This window comes from Trematomus bernacchii, unplaced genomic scaffold, assembly GCF_902827165.1.
Source record: "Trematomus bernacchii unplaced genomic scaffold, fTreBer1.1, whole genome shotgun sequence".
In the NCBI taxonomy this organism is placed as follows: Eukaryota; Metazoa; Chordata; class Actinopteri; order Perciformes; family Nototheniidae; genus Trematomus; species Trematomus bernacchii.
The window spans coordinates 6,444,770-6,461,930 of record NW_022987803.1 but is presented as its reverse complement, the minus strand read 5'-3'; the positions used below and the strand labels follow the sequence as shown (position 1 = coordinate 6,461,930).

General features: G+C 42.5%; 1 protein-coding gene across 1 annotated transcript; it reads right to left on the bottom strand.

Moving 5' to 3' along the window:
* Nucleotides 1-1,036: 1,036 nt before the first annotated feature.
* Nucleotides 1,037-15,755, bottom strand: LOC117498306. Its single transcript, XM_034150317.1, has 11 exons — nt 15,371-15,755; nt 5,580-5,739; nt 5,143-5,407; nt 4,782-5,043; nt 4,529-4,700; nt 4,345-4,415; nt 3,364-3,544; nt 3,028-3,276; nt 2,733-2,904; nt 2,520-2,644; nt 1,037-1,446 (listed from the first exon to the last, which is right to left on the bottom strand). The coding sequence occupies exons 1-11, from the start codon at nt 15,644-15,646 to the stop codon at nt 1,187-1,189; spliced, it is 2,193 nt and encodes a 730-aa protein (XP_034006208.1). The 5' UTR covers nt 15,647-15,755; the 3' UTR covers nt 1,037-1,186.
* Nucleotides 15,756-17,161: the final 1,406 nt, after the last annotated feature.

Genomic DNA, 17,161 nt, shown 5'->3' with positions numbered 1-17,161 from the left:
AGCCGGCTAAGCGAAAATCCAGCTTCGTAGTACAGGCCTCTGGTCTCAGCTGTGACCCCTAACAGCCCCGTAGGTTAGAGCTAAAACCAGACCATCATATAATGGCATAAAGCTGCACTGTAATAACAATAACTTATTTATCATCATCTTGTTTAGCCGTTTGTTTTTTAGAACATGTGTAGAAACTGCTATTTATATTATATATTTAGGCTCCCACATTGCTTCCCTAATCCACAACTACTTGCTGCCAGCTAGAGTAAAGAGGTAAGGGACTTGCTAGTTGTTGGCATGGTGGAGAATTGAACAGTTAAAGACTGAGATATTTCCCTCTGGTATCAGTGGAGACCAAAACAGAGCTAAAAGGAGTTTTTCCAATTGAATACAAATATGCCTCCAAATACATTTGTTGTGTCTTATTGTGGCTTCACAAGTGAATAGCAACACAAGCTATTTGCTTTAGAAGATCATAATTCAGTCTAGTGCCAACAGCTTGTTCTGCTGCCCCCATGTGGCCAAACATCTATTTACACAGCTTTAATTACTTTCTCTTTAAAACGGCAGCACTAGCAGTACACATTTTCTATATGCTTTAAACATTTAACCAACCGTGCCGACAACAAATATAGGTCAAATATTGCCTAGAGGAAAAACTGTACTTTGGTAAATGACATGACAATAACATGTTGGAGTATGCTTGTAATAAAGATGTACAGCTCTGGAAAAAATTCCAAATTGTTCTTAAATCTCAATCTGTATGTATGGCAGCCATTCCATTCCAGTGTGTGTTGAATTCCAACACAGAGAAATGTGGTCAGTAGTTTATAGAATTAAAACGAAAATCTCCATTTGGTTGTTACACCAACAAACTTCAAACACTTAATCAACATTTAATGTTAATTAGCGCTTGCCTTTTATAAGGCATCAAACTGAATAAGAGGAAGTATTATGAGAGTCAACCGTTAAAACAAATCTGAACTTGTATGTTTATTATACCATAGGACGCAAATAACTAAGCAAAGAAACTCAGAAAGAGAAATTACTTTTCTCTCAAAGTGAATTTATTTTTGTTTAAGTTGAAAAACTGAATAAAACATGTGTAAATCAGCAGCTATATATACATATCAACAAAGAAGAGACGGTTTTATCTGTACAGCTAAAAGTGTCTGGTCTCATCTCTTCAGCCCTGTCAGCTGGGGGCGTTCAGGATGATAAACCAGGGTTGTATTCCCGATACTCCAGGGGTTTGCTGCACCAGCAGGTTAGTATGCTGGCTTCCTAACATCACTTGGCTGGAGACGTTGTGGGGAACCTCTTCACGGTTCGAAGGCCTCTCCTGCTGCGAGGAGCGCTCCCCGGGGATGGGGATGGTCTTTAACTCCTCCACAAAAGGAGTTGGGTCCTCCAGCACCTCATCAAACACCAGCCTCATCAGGTCATCCACGTAATCTGTAAAACAATTCATTCAAATTAGTTACATACCTGCTTTTCAATTATAATCTTCTGAATCTGTCTTCCTTGTACGTATTTGTGAGGTGATTTATCAAAATCCCTTAGACCCCAAAAACATTTTGAGTTACAGTTATTTTGTGAGGGGGCTAACAGGCTTAATATTTTGGATGCATAGTACCCCTAAAAAAACGATGCTGTTTGTACTCGGATGAGGGAAAGTCGGAGAGTGTGTGCTTGTGCTGTGTGTATTTTCAAGGAAGCGCACGCATCACACACCACCTGTGTTAATGCCTCTGCAGTTATGTTGCTCCAATCACTGCCCATCATCGTACGTTTACAAACTTCAACGCTATATTCATTATCTGAATATTTCAATACAGTGAAACCTAGACTTTTCTAGAATTTTTATTTTTGCGAAAAACCCACTGTCCCGGCCCCTGCCATGTTGTCAGCCTGTCGGGGGGGCGTATGGAGGGAGTGGGGGCGGCACTTTTCAGAGTGAAAGGAGATGGCGATCGCTGAAGTTGAAGTTCATATTCTGAAAGGCAAGACTTTGTTCCAGACCATGCTCACAAACCTATAGAACACACTACAGGAAAATAAAAACCCCAAAAAGGATAATAGGCAGGGGTGCACATAACTGGTACGCAGGTACGCATGCGCGGCAACAATCTGAAATGCGTACCGTCACTTGTGTCACAAAGCGCATTTGCGTACCGACGTTCTTGTGAAGCTTTTCCAGAAGGCGGTTAGATCACCGGACGACAGAGTTGGTCTCCGTGTGCACAGACAGGGCTGCTGTTAACGTCGGTCTGTACAGCAGCCCTGCGCTAAAACAGCTGATGACAACGTTCACACGCCCCGCGGTCACGAAGCGCTGTACTCCACCCCCCTCCCGTCAACAATCGCGAAGCGCTGTACTCCACTGTCACCCCCCCCCCCCGTTGACAATCGCCAGAAGTTGGAGTACCAAACACTGACTCCAGGTACTCATCTGAGTACCTCACTGAGAAAGTTGTGTGCACCCCTGATAATAGGGCCTCTTTAAATAAAACGATGTTAGGACTCACTGTGTGTTGGCTCTGTTTTCACTGGCTTGGTGATGCATTCACCCTTGAAGTCCTCGAGGATCACGACCTTGTAGACCACTTCACGGTTTGCATTTTCATTAAAATGCATGACTGCTAAGTACAACCTGCAAAATAGAATAGCAAATTAGAATGAACAACAATTTGATTTTGTTGTTGTAATTTTTAGCCACTTGTTTGTTACAAGCTTATTACCTGCACAACATCTCCATGAAAGGGAGAACCCCATTCTTCGGCACAAAGCGCTGGATGAGTCTGTGGAAGGCCTCCAGAGATGCAGTCTGGTTGTGATGACTCAGCTTCTCCACATCCCCCACTACTGTCTTGTTAACGAGGACTTTTTCCAATTTGTTGAGTGCAATTGAACCTTAGATAAAAAAAAAACAATCCATAAAAAACAGTCCATACAAAGACCAATCAGTATTTCAAAAGAGATACTTGAAATGATTGTTGTGGGTGTTCTTTTTGGAGTCATATTATGAATACATACCTGGTTTGACATATTTACTTTCATCCCGGGACACTTTGACAGGATGCTCACACTTGGGGAAGATGGGGTCTTTGTGCATGTGTACATTTTGCACATGGTTCACCAGTGAAGTCCACTTGGCCACCTTCTCGGGCCCTGAAGTTGAGGACACTGCGGTCCAGTAGACGTGGTTCTTGATGCTGCGCAGCCAGTTCTTCAGCACCCTACAGTCCTTGCTCTGCGACAGTTTTTTAAGTTTCACGGACAAATCTGCAAGAATGTACACATGTGTTAAATTAATATACAATGACAAAACGCACAGTGTATTTTATGAGATATACAGTGATAAACATTCACCTTTCTCAAAGTGCCACACGTCGTAGAACTGTGTGATGTTGCATTCGCTCAGAAACTTCTGGATCTGTGGACGGCGGTCTGTCACGATGTACTCCACTGGCAAACAGTTAGACTCCAGAACATTCAGGCAACGTTTCAGCCCCTCCTTCTCCATGTGGATCCTACCTCCTACTTCATTGCTCTGGTGGCAAAATTAAATAAATAGGGCTGTCAATGTTAACGTGTTAACACATGCAATTAATCCGGAAACATTTACACGTTTAGAAAAATGAACGCAAATTAATAACATAACTAAGTTTGAGTCCTTCCGTAATTCCACGGGGATTTTCACTAGATTCAAGATTCAAGGATTTATTGTCATGTGCACATTAGCTACAGTGTAGATATGGCAATGAAAAATCACAAGTCACATGCTCCTCCAACAGTGCAACAAAATGAAAACTATGAATTGCATGTCCGTGAGAAGGCAAAAAAAGAGGAGTAATTGGCACAAGATACATGTATAAACTGACTGGAGTACACTGTGAGGCTACATACATTTAAAGGGGCCCTATTCTGCTCACTTTCAGCCTCATATCAGTATGTAGTGTCTCCATGCTTTAATGTTCAAAAAGCTCTTTATTTTTCTCATACTGCCTGTGCTGCAGCACCTCTTTTCACCCTCTGTCTGAAACCAGAGCCCAGTCTGCTCTGATTGGTTAGGTGGCCGGCTCTGTGGTGATTGGGCAACTGTCAGAGATGACCCGCCCCTTAGCCTATCACGTACAATGTGTTTGAGCACTAGGCAATAGCAGCACGCGTGTGACATCGTGATGTCTCTATGTTACAGAAGTAAACTAAGGAGTCCGAATGTAGCCTTTACAGACCATTTACATGCAGAAAAACCTATATAACACACTACAGGAAAGGGAAAACCACAAAAAGGAGAATAGGGCCTCGTGAAATAAGCATTAAAAAAAAATGCAGAAAATTGTAACACACCTGAACGAGCTGCAGGTCCACAATGCGGTTGCTCTCCAGGTGCATCAGAGTGTAGCTGCCATACTTTTTCCCTAAAAACAACACGACAGACAATGGTAAGACTTTTAACACCATTTAATGTACAAGTTGTTTGCTTTATTTTAAAAAGACCTGTCAGGTCTTTGTGGTCAGAGTATTGGCTTACCCGTTGTTTGCATATCTCCGCCAACTGCGACCTTTCCACCCTGGTGTAGCTGCTGCAGGAGATTGTGCTGATCCACCTTCCACTTGTAGACAACAGCAGGCTCCAAGAAACTCCTAGCATGCTTCCTGAAGGTGTCATATGGAAAAATCTGGAGATGCATGGCCTTGCATATCTACGAAAAACATGAGAAACAAGTTGTAAAAAAGGTGCCATGATTGAAATGTTCACATGCTAAAGGTGGCATTAGCAATACCTTTTCCAGTTGGGAGAAGCATGACCCGGTGAAATATGTGGCTGCTGAGATCTGGAGGTTTCCAACGGGGGTGCTCCCGACCACAGGCTGGCTCTGCCACCGTCTGGAGTAAGTACAGTTCTGGCAGAGCTGGGTGAATGCCACGAACGTCCCCATCCGTCGCCGCAGGACGTCACAGCTCCTCTTACATACAGGACAGGTGTCAAACAGCTCTTTGAGGCAACTCTCAAAAACAATGTACTTGCAGTCGCTGTACGTGGGCCTAACACCAAACAGAAGAAATGAAGACGTTGGCTTAATATTTACAATATTGCTGTGCAAATACCTCCTAGGAATATTTCACTAAAATATTCAAACTTACGGCGTTTCGGATCCCTCTGTAACGACAGAGCCAACAGGGCTGTACATTGCTTCCTTAGGCTCACTTTTGACCTCTCTGGTAGGGTCCCATACATCCTCTTCCTCCTCCTCTTCTTCCTCCTCCATATCGTACTCCAACTCAAGACGAGGCCTCTTTCTTGGCCTCAAACCTGGTGTCTCTATAGATGTTGAGGGCAAATGGAAATCTGGGAGACTGGAAATCGTTTCGTTGACAACTCTGAGAGAGGACTCTGTTGTCTGGCTGCCTGTGAATGAAAGGGAAAAGAAACAAATATGTCACTGCTATAACATTGAGTCATGTTATTTCTGCTGGACCTTTTTTAAATCTCAAGAGCACTGAATATCAACTTATGACTCACATACAACTAAGTTGTTTTACAGGTACTGCATCTCAAACACAAAAACCAAGTTACATACCTTTGCTTCTCACGTGCCTGTGCTTCAGAGTTCCCCAGGCCAGCTGTGTGCCGACCGTCACCTTTTTTGGAAGTATCAAAACCCTCGTGCCCACTGACATGGTTTGTGGAGTGTCAGTCTGGCATCCTACATCATGGAATCTGGCTAAAGGTGCGATGATCTGATTTTATTAAAAGAAAGGGCAATTAGATACATCAAATTAATTTTGCATCTGATGAACATTCAGAAACTAAAAAGCACATTAAGCTTGTGTTGCACAAACACGGCCCAGTCTAACATCAAGAACAACTACACTGCTTGTTAGAGCCAGTCTTTTGTTTTTATAAAAGAAGGCCAAAATGTCCCCTATTCGTGACCTCTGTAGTCAAGACACTATACAAGACTACAATTCCCACGGCGCCAGCCTCTGAAGAGACACAAAGATGGGAAACCTGTGCAAAAGATACCGTCGAGACACAGTTTTTAACCGCCAAGGTATATTAGCTTACACAAAGTAAAAAAAAGAAAGAAGTCTAAGTTGTTTATTATTTTATTTGAGTTTTGACTCTTGTTTTGATTTGTTTGACTATTCTAAATGGCTATTTTCTTTGATGAAAGTATGTGAAAAGTGTATTATTTAATTTAGATTAAACGTGATTCGCATTGCATCAACACATCATCGGAAGCCAAACAAGTCATCACAACTGTAAGCAAAACAAATTAAGGAAAGATCACACGTCAAAACTGTCTGTTTAAGGCGACTTGATAGAAACAAAGGAAGGAAGTAGTGACACTGTTGTATATGCAACGTTATGGTGAACCTAATTTTAACATGGCAACAACTTTGATGTCCTTTTAGGACATCAAAGTTGCTGACCTGATTTTGGTCAGAAAAGTAAAGATTCTATGAAATTAGAACAGTTAATGATTTCATTTATAAAAGCTCCGGTGTGCAAGATTAACTGATGATATTCGAATGTGTTAGTGGTAGGCGTGGACTTTGAGGACCCATTGCCGACTTACCAGGAAATAAACATTTTGATTGTTTTGCCTCATGTTCCCACTCATCTGTTGGTTTAAATAACTCCATAGGAACACTTTGCTGCACATTCAGTGCGTGTGTGACGCTGTGATTGAGAAGCCTAACTCAAGAAAGTTACAGTAAGGACAAGAGACTGAGAAAGTAGATGTGTACGCCTGTTCAAAACAGTACCCCATTAACTCTTTAGTGTTCTTGTTGTCAGTTTAACATTTGTGTATGGCTATTTATCTGATGCCAAGTTGATTTAAGACCTGTTTATACCTTCATGCAGCCTATAAGTGAAACACACGTTTACACACAGCTTGAAAGCAGCTAGCGGCAAGTTGTGATCTGCAGCGATCATGATTTATATTAAAGACTACACACCTGTTTGCCTTTCATGACAATGATACACACTACACTGTGCAGCACACATATATCCAGATAAGATGCGACGATGGCAACAGAAGTTAATTAACGCACAAAAGTAATATATATCTCTATTCTTCACATTCTTATGTACTGCTCGATTCGAGAGCAGCCAGGCTGTGGACGCACATGAAGCCCAGGAGCCCTGCCCTTTTGCTTTAGACAGGGCAGATGTGTGCAAATCCTTTAAAAGGGTTAACCCACACAAGGCTCCTGGACCTGATGGCATCCCTGGCCATGTTCTCAGGGTGTGTGCAGTTCAGCTGGCAGAGGTGTTCACAGACATCTTCAACAGGTCCCTGCTGCAGTCTGTAGTCCCCACATGTTTGAAACACTCCACCATCGTTCCTGTCCCCAAAAAGTCTAAAACCAACCAGCCTCAACGATTACCGCCCAGTAGCACTCACCCCCATCATTATGAAGTGCTTTGAGCGGTTAGTCAAAACCTTCATCACCTCCTCCCTCCCTGACTCTCTGGACCCCCTGCAGTTTGCATACAGAGCAAACCGGTCCACAGACGACGCCATAGCCCCCCCCCCATCCACACTGCCCTCTCACACCTGGACCAGAGGAACACATATGTGAGAATGCTGTTCATTGATTACAGTTCAGCTTTCAACACCATTGTGCCCTCCAGGCTGGTCATCAAGCTCAGAGACCTCGGGCTCAACAGCGCCCTCTGTGACTGGATCCTGAACTTCCTGACGGGCAGACCCCAGGCAGTGCGTGTGGGAAACATCACATCTTCCACCCTGATCCTCAACACCGGAGCCCCTCAAGGCTGCGTGCTCAGCCCTCTCCTCTACTCCCTGTTCACTCACGACTGCGTGGCCACACACAGCTCCAACACCATCGTGAAGTTTGCTGATGACACGACCGTCATCGGCCAGATCACCGACGGCGACGAGACGGCGTACAGAGAGGAGGTCGAAAAACCTGAAATCTTGGTGCCAGGATAACAACCTCCATCTCAACGTCAGCAAAACCAAGGAGCTGATTGTGGATTACAGGAAGCAGCAGAGAGGGACACGCCCCCATCGCCATCAATGGGACTACGGTGGAGAGAGTCAGCAGCTTCAGGTTCCTCGGTGTCCACATCACTGAGGACCTGACATGGACTCATCACACTAACACCATCACCAAAACAGCTTGACAGCAGCTCTTCTTCCGCCGCAGGCTGAGGAGGTTCAACATGGACTCCAGGATACTCTGCAACTTCTACAGTTGCACCATAGCGAGGATCCTGACCTTCTACAGGTGCACCATAAGGGGCGTTCACACCAAGTTATTTTCCCACAATAGTTCATGAGAACTCAGTTCATGAGAACTCTTTTAGTTCTGATGAACTAAAGCAGATCGCGTTCACACCGCAATGAGTTCCTGGGGGTGGATTAGGCAAATGAAGGCTCTGACGTCACTTCTTCTTCTTCTGCTTTGAGTTTAATGGCAGGCCGGAAGCAACTTCACGGTGTATACTGCCACTCGAAGTCCCCGGCCGGAAGTCCCCGGAGTTGGGGACTGGCTTCAGTAGACGCTGCTGGGACTCCCAGCAGCTTCTATTGAAGCCTTCCGAGTAAATCTCCAGAACGCAGACACCTCCTCATCTCCACTGCTCCCATGTTTTCTTTTGTGTTGCCATAAGTTAGTCTCTCTGCGTTTGTGCGCTGGGCTAATGCTAATAATGCTAATGCGAGGATAATAAAATGGCGGCTTCACAAAACTTTTTGGGAGTTTTACGGGGCGTGGTTTGCATTCCGCCCAGCCAATCAGACATAGGAACCTTTTTCTCCCAAGAAAGTCCCTGCTCTCTAGCAGGGACTGAAAAGGGGGTAAAAATGGTTCTGATGAACTAATTTAGTTCAGGGGGCTTTTTGGTGTGAACGCAAATATATCTGAGTTCTGATGAACTATTGTGAGAAAAGTACTCCGGTGTGAACGCGCCAATTGAGAGCATCCTGACCTTCTACAGGTGTACCATAGAGAGGATCCTGACCTTCTACAGGTGCACCATAGAGAGGATCCTGACCTTCTACAGGTGCACCATAGAGAGGATCCTGACCTTCTACAGGTGCACCATAGAGAGGATCCTGACCTTCTACAGGTGCACCATAGAGACGATCCTGACCTTCTACAGGTGCACCATTTTTACTATTTTTCTTTTTGTATTTACTATTTACTCGCACTATGTTTTTCTGTTTTATTGTGTTGCACTGTTGGAGGAGCCTGTGACCTAAGATTTTCATTGTCATAACTACACTGTAGCTATGTTCGTATGACCAATAAAAGCCTTGAACCTTGAACATAATATTCCTCTTTTACTTTTATGCTTTCAGCTTTGTATTCCCTGACCCTAGATGTTATGTCTACTTGTGTTGCCTTCCCTATGTCTGTAATGAATATGTCTAGCGGTATTGCATATTTGAACTTAATTTGTGCACTGTGTTGATAAATATAAATAGGTTAATAAAATGTGCAATTAACACAACAAAGATGATGTAACTTATGTAAAGAGGTGGGAAGTAACTAAGACATTTACTCAAGTACTGTACTTAAGTACAATTTTGAGATACTTGTACTCTACTTGAGTATTTCCATTTTATGCTACTTTGTACTTCTACCCCACTACAATTCAGAAGTAAATCATGTACTTCTACTAAGCAAATGCATAGTCGTCATATTTTATGGCTAAACATTTACATCCATCACAAATCTATTTGACATTACATTAATAGCGATAAACAAATTACATGTGTTTTTTTTTCTCCCATTTGCTATTTGCGTTTTGAACAGGCATCCGCACGGTCACCTACAGAGCTACATACACAAACAGATGAAAGTGAACGAGAGGAGAACATCCATGAAACCTGTCTGTCCGCCGCATCTACGCACACACACACACACACACACTGTACCACACGCACTACTACAGCTCCTAAAGCATATCATATATATCAGCCGTTGTGTATTTTATTATGTGAAGCACTAAATGGTTTTAGACAAATATCGACTCTTTGTTTGTAGATATACTAAACTAAAGCATACAAATAAAGAGAGTAATGTTGGCCTGTTATACTGAGTGATATATATTATACACACTGCTCTGCTTTCTGCACGGACTTCACAGCTGTTCTCAGTGTAAACATCACGTCGCGATGAAAGCAGTTAATAAAATAATATCCAGGGGATGCATGCAGAGCTGTCATTGGCTGAGATAAGTCATTTCCGGGTCACTACCGGAGGACCGAGGATTCGAGGGTTGCAGTCGAATAGTCCATTTAGCTTAGGAACCTTCCTAACGGAGTGAAATTACCCGGAAGTACCTCAGTGGCAGCCATGATAAGTGCCGTTCGAATTCTCTAGATCAGGGGTTTTCAAAGTGTGGGAAGGCGAGCCTCCCTTCAGAGAACATAAGAACAGCCGCGCCCCCCCTCCCAATTATTATTATTATTGTTGTTGTTGCTATAATCTCCCCCGCGGGACCGCGCATAATCATAACAGCTGCACCGCATCAATCTGCTGCTGAGCGGGCCACATTCGAAATGGCTGAGGTGAAGCTCTCTAGCGGAGAATACAGCATTGTAAATAACTCTTCCTCCACAGCGAAATCCAACGTCTGGGAGGCTTTTGGTGTCATCCTAGATGGAGAAAATAACCAACATCCCACGCTTTTTGGGCCAAATACGCAACTGCGTGTGTTATTAATTGCATGTTTTCACTGCTCATAGGATATGCGGGTTCGGGTCGGTTTGCGGATCTTGTGCCGACGGGTCGGGTCGGTTTGCGGATCTTGTGCCGACGGGTCGGGTCGGTTTGCGGAACTAATTGGCAATACGTGCGGGTGGCGGGGCGGGTTTGGTATTGCACGTCGCGGGTACGGTGCGGGAGCGGGTCTTGAAAATCAGACCCGTGCAGGACTCTGGCGGGGATGCAATGTAGACAGGAATAAATGCAGATCATCCTCTGGCTGCAGCCTTGACCGGTACTTGCTTTTGATCAAAGTCAATGCGGAATACCCGCACTCACACAGGTAGGTGGAGGTGAAGGGAATGAGCACTTTTACAGCCTTTTTGGCGAGTTGGGGGAACTCGGTCTCCACAGACAGCCAAAAGTGTGCAAGTGACACTTTACTCATCTTTTTCTCGTTATTTTTTTCTCTCCCGCTGCTCTAGATCAGTGGTTCACAAACGGTGTGGATTTTGTGACAACCATACGTTATTATTGCAATATAACTACACAAAAATAATATTTTTTATAATTTACTATATCAGTACTTTGTATGCACTCATTTCATAATACAGAGGCAAACTCTATACCTAAAAACAATTCTTTAAAAAAAAATCCTCACAGAACCCCATATTTCGCTGTTAACGCAGTTGCACAGGTGGGAATTATAAGACCGTGACACATCGAAGGCTGAAGGACAACATTAAAACAGAGAAACACGCAAGAGGGAAAATGGAGCGCTTTCTTGTGCGGAGCAAACCACCAACCACCAGTGCAGAGACTGCCGACAACCCACCACCGAAAGAAAAGAGGAAAAAAACTGTCAGCAGACAGTATCATGAAAGTTACCTGTCTTATGGCACTGCAGGCGAGCGGCAGATTTTCCCTACAAATAGACGAATCTACTGACATAAGTGGGGCTGCCCAACTTCTGGCAAACGTCAGATATGTTGATGCTGACTATCAAAGAGACGTTTTTCTTCTGCAAAGAAATGGAAAGCCATACTACGGGAGAAGATGGTGAATTACATCAAATCAAGGCCCCTGAAATCTCGCCTCTTCTCCCAGCTGTGCGCCGAGATGGGAGCCGACCACCAAAGCCTGATCCTCCACACAGAGGTACGTTGGCTGTCACGGGGGAAAGTCCTATCCCGTCTTTATGAGCTTCGGGAAGAGCTTTTGGAGTTTTCACGTGAACACGCTGTCCCACATAAAGACAAGCTCGCGGATGAGAGGTGGTGCGCCAGGCTGGCTTACCTCGCAGACATATTTGGGCATCTCAACGAGTTAAACGCCAAGCTTCAGGGCAGGAATGAAAACATTTGATCATCCACAGACAAGATTCGGGGGTTTATGGGCAAACTTATCCTGTGGCGCGAGGCTTTGGAACAGGGCTCCATGGACATGTTCCCGCTGGCATCAGCTGCGCCGCAGGCAGCTAGGGAGCGCGCTGTATATGCCAAACACCTTCAGACCTTAAAAGAGAGGTTTGACCGCTATTTTCCACGTGTGGCTGACATCGAGGACTATGACTGGATCCGAGACCCATTCCACCAGGAATTCCCAACAGAAAAGCTCACTATGAAAGAGAGAGAGGAGTGCGCAGAGCTCCGTGTGGACCACACACTGAAACTCAAATTTAGTGAGCTCCCACTGGATCAGTTTTGGTTGGCTTCTGCATCGGAGTACCCAAGCATCTCCCACCACGCGATTGAGCAACTTCTTCTTTTTCCCACTACTTACCTGTGTGAGTTGGCGTTCTGTACTCTGGTTTACATAAAGAACAACAGGAGGTCACGGCTCTCTGTTGAACAGGACTTGCGAGTGGCCCTCTCCTCAGGAGAGGATTAAAAAAATCTGCGCGCCCCGACAGGCACATGTATCCCACTAATTTGTAAGTCGGCAAAAATATTTACAATAGCACATGTTTCAATGCTGATTGCTGAAATGTTACATTTATAATTTGTAGTTCAGGCCCATGGACAGTGCAGCTTCCTTGCATTGACAGTTCTCTGTGCTGAATTTCTGCTGAGTCTTTGCCTCATTTTTAATGTTGTGACCTGTCTGGTTTAAATGAGTGTGTTGCTGCTTTGATGAAGCCTAATTTGATAAAGTTTCAAATTCATTTCTGAAATATTTCGTTAATAAATATTTCATGAGTAATATAGTTGTCTGTCACATTTTATTTGGCATTAGTAAATAATTATGCACATTTACAGATATTTTACATGATATGAGTGATAACACGTGTTATAAGGGCTATTTTGCACAATAGGTGTGCCTTGAGATTTTTACTTGTCCTTTGGTGTGCCTTGGGCACAAAAAGTTTGGGAACCACTGCTCTAGATGATAGGAAAGGAGGTTTCAAACTTCCTTTATAACCTCCTTTAGCTTAGGAACCACTGGACCTCCCTTTACGAAAGGAGAGGAGAAAATGCTGACCCACAATGCCTTGCAGCCGCAGCATTTGCCGTCACACAACATTCGGCCGTTCACGGAAACAACTGATTATGACCGAGAAATTATATCATGAAAGTTACGGTCAAGGCCGTCCCTCCCTACAGGCCGATCATGCAGGCTTGTGCGCAGCTCTCAGCTGCATGAGTCAAATGTACAACTTGCAAATGTTGTATAAGTCAAATGTCAAACTTTTGCCAATTGCCATATTAAAACATCAGCTGCAATTCACGACATGAATGCAGTCTCTGCCTAGCATATAGGCTAATGGAGATGCAGTTATTTCCAGCATTCTTTATTTACCATTCATTCAAGTATTTTATGCCTTTTATCTGCTAATGTTCAGGAGGAAGAGTGATAAACTGTCTGTCTAGTTGGCTTACATAACAGTTAAAGTTTACAGCCTAAAAAACATGGAGCATTTTTTCCCCTTTTATTCATTTGTATGTCAATTTGCACATTTCATGGTGATGCTCAGCCTCTCCCCTTAACTCCTAACAGTCATCATCATGTCAACCACAACACAGAGAAATACTGATAGAAATGTGTGTGTAGTTGTTGATACATTGCTGACAGAGGGAACGACATTTGAATACAGATTTAAGAAATATCAGTTTTTGAGCATGTCATAAGCATGTTTTGTCTTGACTATATTACAACTATATTATAATACAATAATATAGTATTTATATTATTGAATTGATTATGATTATTATTATTAGTAGAAGTAGTTTATTTGCATTAATTATATTTTAATCTTTTTGAGGCTAGTATTTGGCAGGAAATGCAGACGTATTCACCTGTAAACGCATACTGAATGACATACATGCACATCTACCATTTACCTCACTGTATAAAAAAGTAACTGTGTTGATAATAATAATAATAAACAGGAATTATATTTGCAAAGTAGTTTGTTTCCAAAAAGAAATTTGCAAAGTGCTTTGTTTTTGAACGTTCATCAGTATTATAATCAAAGATAAATTTGAACGTTAGTTTTTACTGAAATTATCAAATAAAGTCAACATTTCACAGTCTTTACTGAGCTATGTGGGGTTTGTTCAACTTTTAAAAGATGTTTGAATGGTGATATACACAGTGATAGATGTTAAGGAGTAACGTTTATAATAAATACATTTGTATTGATTTTAAGTTATTTTCATAGTTCATACAATCATACGTATTGGGATCATTTGTATTAATGTGGACCGGAGGGAGAGGGTGACGAGCATAAGTTTCACTTTCCTTTTTTATTTTAATTCCAACTTTGGTCATGAAGAATATGTTTCTCTGTTGTCCACGTTCATAAAGCATAAAACAACAGCATCAGAGCACGGTGCAGAGTCTCTAGATGAGTTTACAGTAGTCCGTCGTTCTTATTATACATCCATGTTGTAGTCTGTTTTATAGAAAACTGTAGTTTCCATAGTTTCCCCACAGCAGCAGACGCACATTTATGACGTCCGCTGGCGCATCATAAACACGTCGGATAGTGAAAGTGCAGTCGGATTCTCTAAAGTACCGCAGTCTCTTCTCCTAAGTCCTTTTGAATTCTCCTATCCACTATCCCTTAACCCCGTGACGTTTCACACAGAGGTCAAGGGATAGACGTTAGGAGCTGATTTTTTTACTATTCTACCGCAACCGATGAGTCGAGGAGGGGTAATTAGTGAAATAAGAAAGGGCCAGGGAGAACATCCATGGAGGAGAAGCGATCAAAAGTTATCACTGGGTCCTCAAAGTCCACGTCTGTGTATCTTACACACCGGTGATAGTATCAACTTGTCTTACGTTAGCAAATTAGCCAACATACATTGAAGTGTGACATATTTTACTACGGTGGTTTTGGTCGTATTGGTTGGCAATAACGCAACTATGAAATGAGAACAGAGACTGGGCAGGAACAACAGCGCCAGAGTTATTATCAACTCAGCTAACGTTAGCAAGATAGCTAAGCTACAGCTGATAAGAGACCGTATCATAAAAGCTTGTAACACTACACCGACGACACTAGAACACATTTCAACATGTTGTGAACGGAAAAGAACACCGCCATATTTATAAAGTTGGTTGAAATAAAGCAGATAAGCACTACAGTTTGAACTTCCTAACATTAGCTAGCAAATTAGCTGAGACTAGCACTGTGTTAGCAACTCCACAAGTAATATTAAAAATGACTTACAGGTTGTGGCACCGGATTGCCAGGGTCACCAAACAAAGTAGGCACTGCCCCGTATTTCATGTGTAAACGTTGCGAAAATCCGTTTACGAACTGTGTGTGGTTCATGAAGCAGTCGTCGGTGAAATGTTGGGAACACAATGATAGGTTCGGGTTGAACTGGGTGGGAATACTGATGAAAATGAATTGCAGCCATTTCTTCCTCAACTCCTCTTCCTTCGGTAGTCCAAACAAGGGGAGTTTCCGTTCGCAGCGCATGAAACAGCGTCTTCTCGACATGGTGTCGCAGTGTTTAGGAACCACTTGGGTTCTGCTCGGCCGGTTCTGACGAGCTTGTGCTGGGGTGCAGGCCGAGAGAAGCGTGAGGGGGATGGGGCTATGCAAATGAGTTACATAGTGATGTCACCACGCTATGGAATAACACAAAGGACCATCAACGAGGCGTTTGGGGGGGGGGGTTCTGTGCATGATGTGGTTTCTGTAGTGTGAATCTATACGCCTACTGCCTGAATCTGCTTTATGGTTCACTTTCTTTGGTTCATTTGTTCTTTTTTAATTCAGTAGGTGAACCTATATGTTCATAAAATAGTGTGTGAGCATAACTGTGTGTGTTAAACTAAAAAGGAGCATTTTCTGTCAGCTCATATTTTATTTCTGGTTTTTTAAACTGTAGTATGTGCTCATGTGTTTCAGTGTTGGTGCATATGCTGCTGCCTGAATATGCTGAGGGCAGGTTTTCCTATCAATAAAATCATTTTGTATACTAAATACCTTGGTTTCTAAGGTTATATTGTTCTGTTATCTTGCATAATATATTAATTTGTTCTCCTGTATTTATTTGCATTGTATCTGATATTGAGGTAATCCAAAAGTAATGGAAAGTAATCAGGTATCATTACTTTTATTGAGGTTACTGATTTGTTATACAGGTAAATAGAAATGTAACAGAATACATTTTTAAAGTAACCCTCCCAACCCTTAATATATTTCCATTCTTTAGTGTTCACTGGTTTATATCAGCCTATCCTCAGCTTCACCACTTGATGGCAGTCTTTAACTTCCTTCCTCTCTTGCTTCATGGATTTATCATAACAGTTTGTCCTCTCAGCTTTCATAATAGGATGTTCAGCTGTCCAGAGGTGGGAGAAGTACTCAGATCTTGTACTTGAGTAAAAGTAGAAGTACCAGAGTGTAGGAATACTCTGTTACAAGTAAAAGTCCTGCATTCAAAATGTTACTCAATTAAAAGTACAAAGGTATTAGCATCAAATACACTTAAAGTACCAAAAGTAAAAGTAGTCATTTTGCAGATTGGTCCATTTCAGAATAATATATATGATATGTTTTATAATGATTGATCATTAAAGTGTTCTCAAAGCTGGTAAAGGTGCAGCTAGTTTGAATGACTTTGTATACTGCAGGGTAGCTTGTGAATTTACTCCAGGTGGAACTAAAGTCTGATTTAACACTTGCTTATATTTCACATAATTCATCCAGATCTGTGAAGTAACTAAAGGTATTAAATAAATGTAGTGGAGTAAAAGTGCACCATTTATCTCTGAACTATAGTGGAGTAGAAGTACAAAGTATCATAACAATGGAGATGCTCAAGTAGAGTACAAGTACCTTAGTTACTTTACATCACTGCAGCTGTCCAGCATATAGGATGAAGAGAGACAAACAGCCATGTTTTTATTCAGATGCCGATAGATGCTTACATTTACTTAAGCCCACACAGGATTCCTTTCTAATGATTGAGATGAATCACTGATCAATACTATTGATTGAATTCTA

Excerpts from the sequence above, each read along its gene's own strand:
- LOC117498306 (XM_034150317.1), bottom strand. The coding sequence starts at position 15,646 with ATGTCGAGAAGACGCTGTTTCATGCGCTGCGAACGGAAACTCCCCTTG. Across the intron at positions 5,740-15,370 it reads GCAATCCGGTGCCACAACCT|ATCATCGCACCTTTAGCCAG; the intron begins GTAAGTCATTTT and ends TAATAAAATCAG. Across the intron at positions 4,416-4,528 it reads CGGAGATATGCAAACAACGG|GGAAAAAGTATGGCAGCTAC; the intron begins GTAAGCCAATAC and ends TGTTGTTTTTAG.